At 36.1% G+C, this 1,401-nt stretch overlaps 1 protein-coding gene across 1 annotated transcript; it reads right to left on the bottom strand.

Moving 5' to 3' along the window:
- Positions 1-356: 356 nt before the first annotated feature.
- Positions 357-1,201, bottom strand: LOC107809040 (zinc finger protein GIS3-like). Its single transcript, XM_016633630.2, has one exon. It carries the CDS (start codon positions 1,058-1,060, stop codon positions 404-406), a length of 657 nt encoding a protein of 218 aa, XP_016489116.1. The 5' UTR covers positions 1,061-1,201; the 3' UTR covers positions 357-403.
- Positions 1,202-1,401: the final 200 nt, after the last annotated feature.

Raw genomic sequence — 1,401 nt, 5'->3', positions numbered from 1 at the left:
TTATAACCAGTAATCACAAAAATAGTAGAGCTTTTTTTAGTTTTAACCCGCGCAACAAACTATTAACAAATAATAACCGAAAAATATATAAAATTTGTATTATTTTTATATATAATATACATAATATATATATATATATATATATATATATATATATAGAAAAATATATATATATTTCGACAATTATTTTGAGAGCGGCTATACAAATGTCATTTTTCCAAAATAATACCAAATTGTATACGTAAAAGTTAACTTCTTTATGATTTGTACCCTACCCACCGTTATATTGATAATGTGTATTGATTCTTCTTTCTTCTTTTTTTTCTTCCTTTGAGTGAAAAAATAAATAAATAATGTGAAAATGTACAAGATTCGGAATTTTCGGGATAAATTTTGATGAAATTTACAGACTTAATTGCAAATCCAATCCAAATGGGTCATCAAAATTGGGCCCAATATCCACTCTCGACAACTTACTCAATGATGGCCCATTATTTACATCAACTCTACCACTATGGGCCTTAACATGTTGAGGCCCAACACTTGCTAAGCTGGACTCCACTACACCGCCAGTGTACTGAAAGTTCCCTACACCTCTTACACTATTGGACGTTGGAAAAACACAGCCATGAAAGGGAGGCGCGGCACGTGGTACGTACACCCACGACGGAGATGACGCCGGAACCACCATGGTACCGGGCGGAGTAAGGAGGTGAGATGGCGAAGCGAAGGCGGAGATGATAGGGTTTCGCATGTAAGCGTTACGACTAGCTTGAATTTGGGCACGTTTCAATTGTTGCCTTTCTTTTTTGTGTGCATTTTGATGGCCACCTAAAGCTTGTGAGTTTGCAAATTCTCTACTGCAGTATTGACACTCGTATTTCCGGCCGTCGGAAGCCGGGAAACTGCCAGATTCCGGCGAGGCTGATGATGTTTTTGTAGAGTCAACTTCTTGTTCTTGATCTTCCTCTGTACTCATGTTGAAACCAAATAACTTTAAACGTCCATTATTCGTAGGATTATAAGTACCATGTTTACTCTGAAACTCCAATTCTGCCATGTATTTGTGTATATATACGTAGTGTGTGTGTGTGTGTGTTTTCAGGGAGAATAGACAGAGAAAGTGAGACAGAAAAAAATAGAGAATGTTGAAGCAAAGGAGAAGGCGCAAGGGAAATCGTTTGCATGTGTAGGTTATTATATATACAACTCTGGAAGGGATTAAATTTATTGTTTATTTAAGCAAATAGAATATTTTATCAATATCAAAGTAAGAGAGAGAGAGGGTGTGTGTTGCGGACATCCCAAGGAGAAGAAAATAAGTGTAAAATTTAGGAACAAGACCAAGATCACTTGGACCTAATACACCGAAAATACTTAATTATCCGAGTTTACAATATT

The sequence above is a fragment of the Nicotiana tabacum genome, chromosome 24, assembly GCF_000715075.1.
Source record: "Nicotiana tabacum cultivar K326 chromosome 24, ASM71507v2, whole genome shotgun sequence".
NCBI lineage: Eukaryota > Viridiplantae > Streptophyta > Magnoliopsida > Solanales > Solanaceae > Nicotiana > Nicotiana tabacum.
The sequence above is the reverse complement of the archived record's forward strand: the minus strand, read 5'-3'. Positions and strand labels throughout refer to the sequence as shown.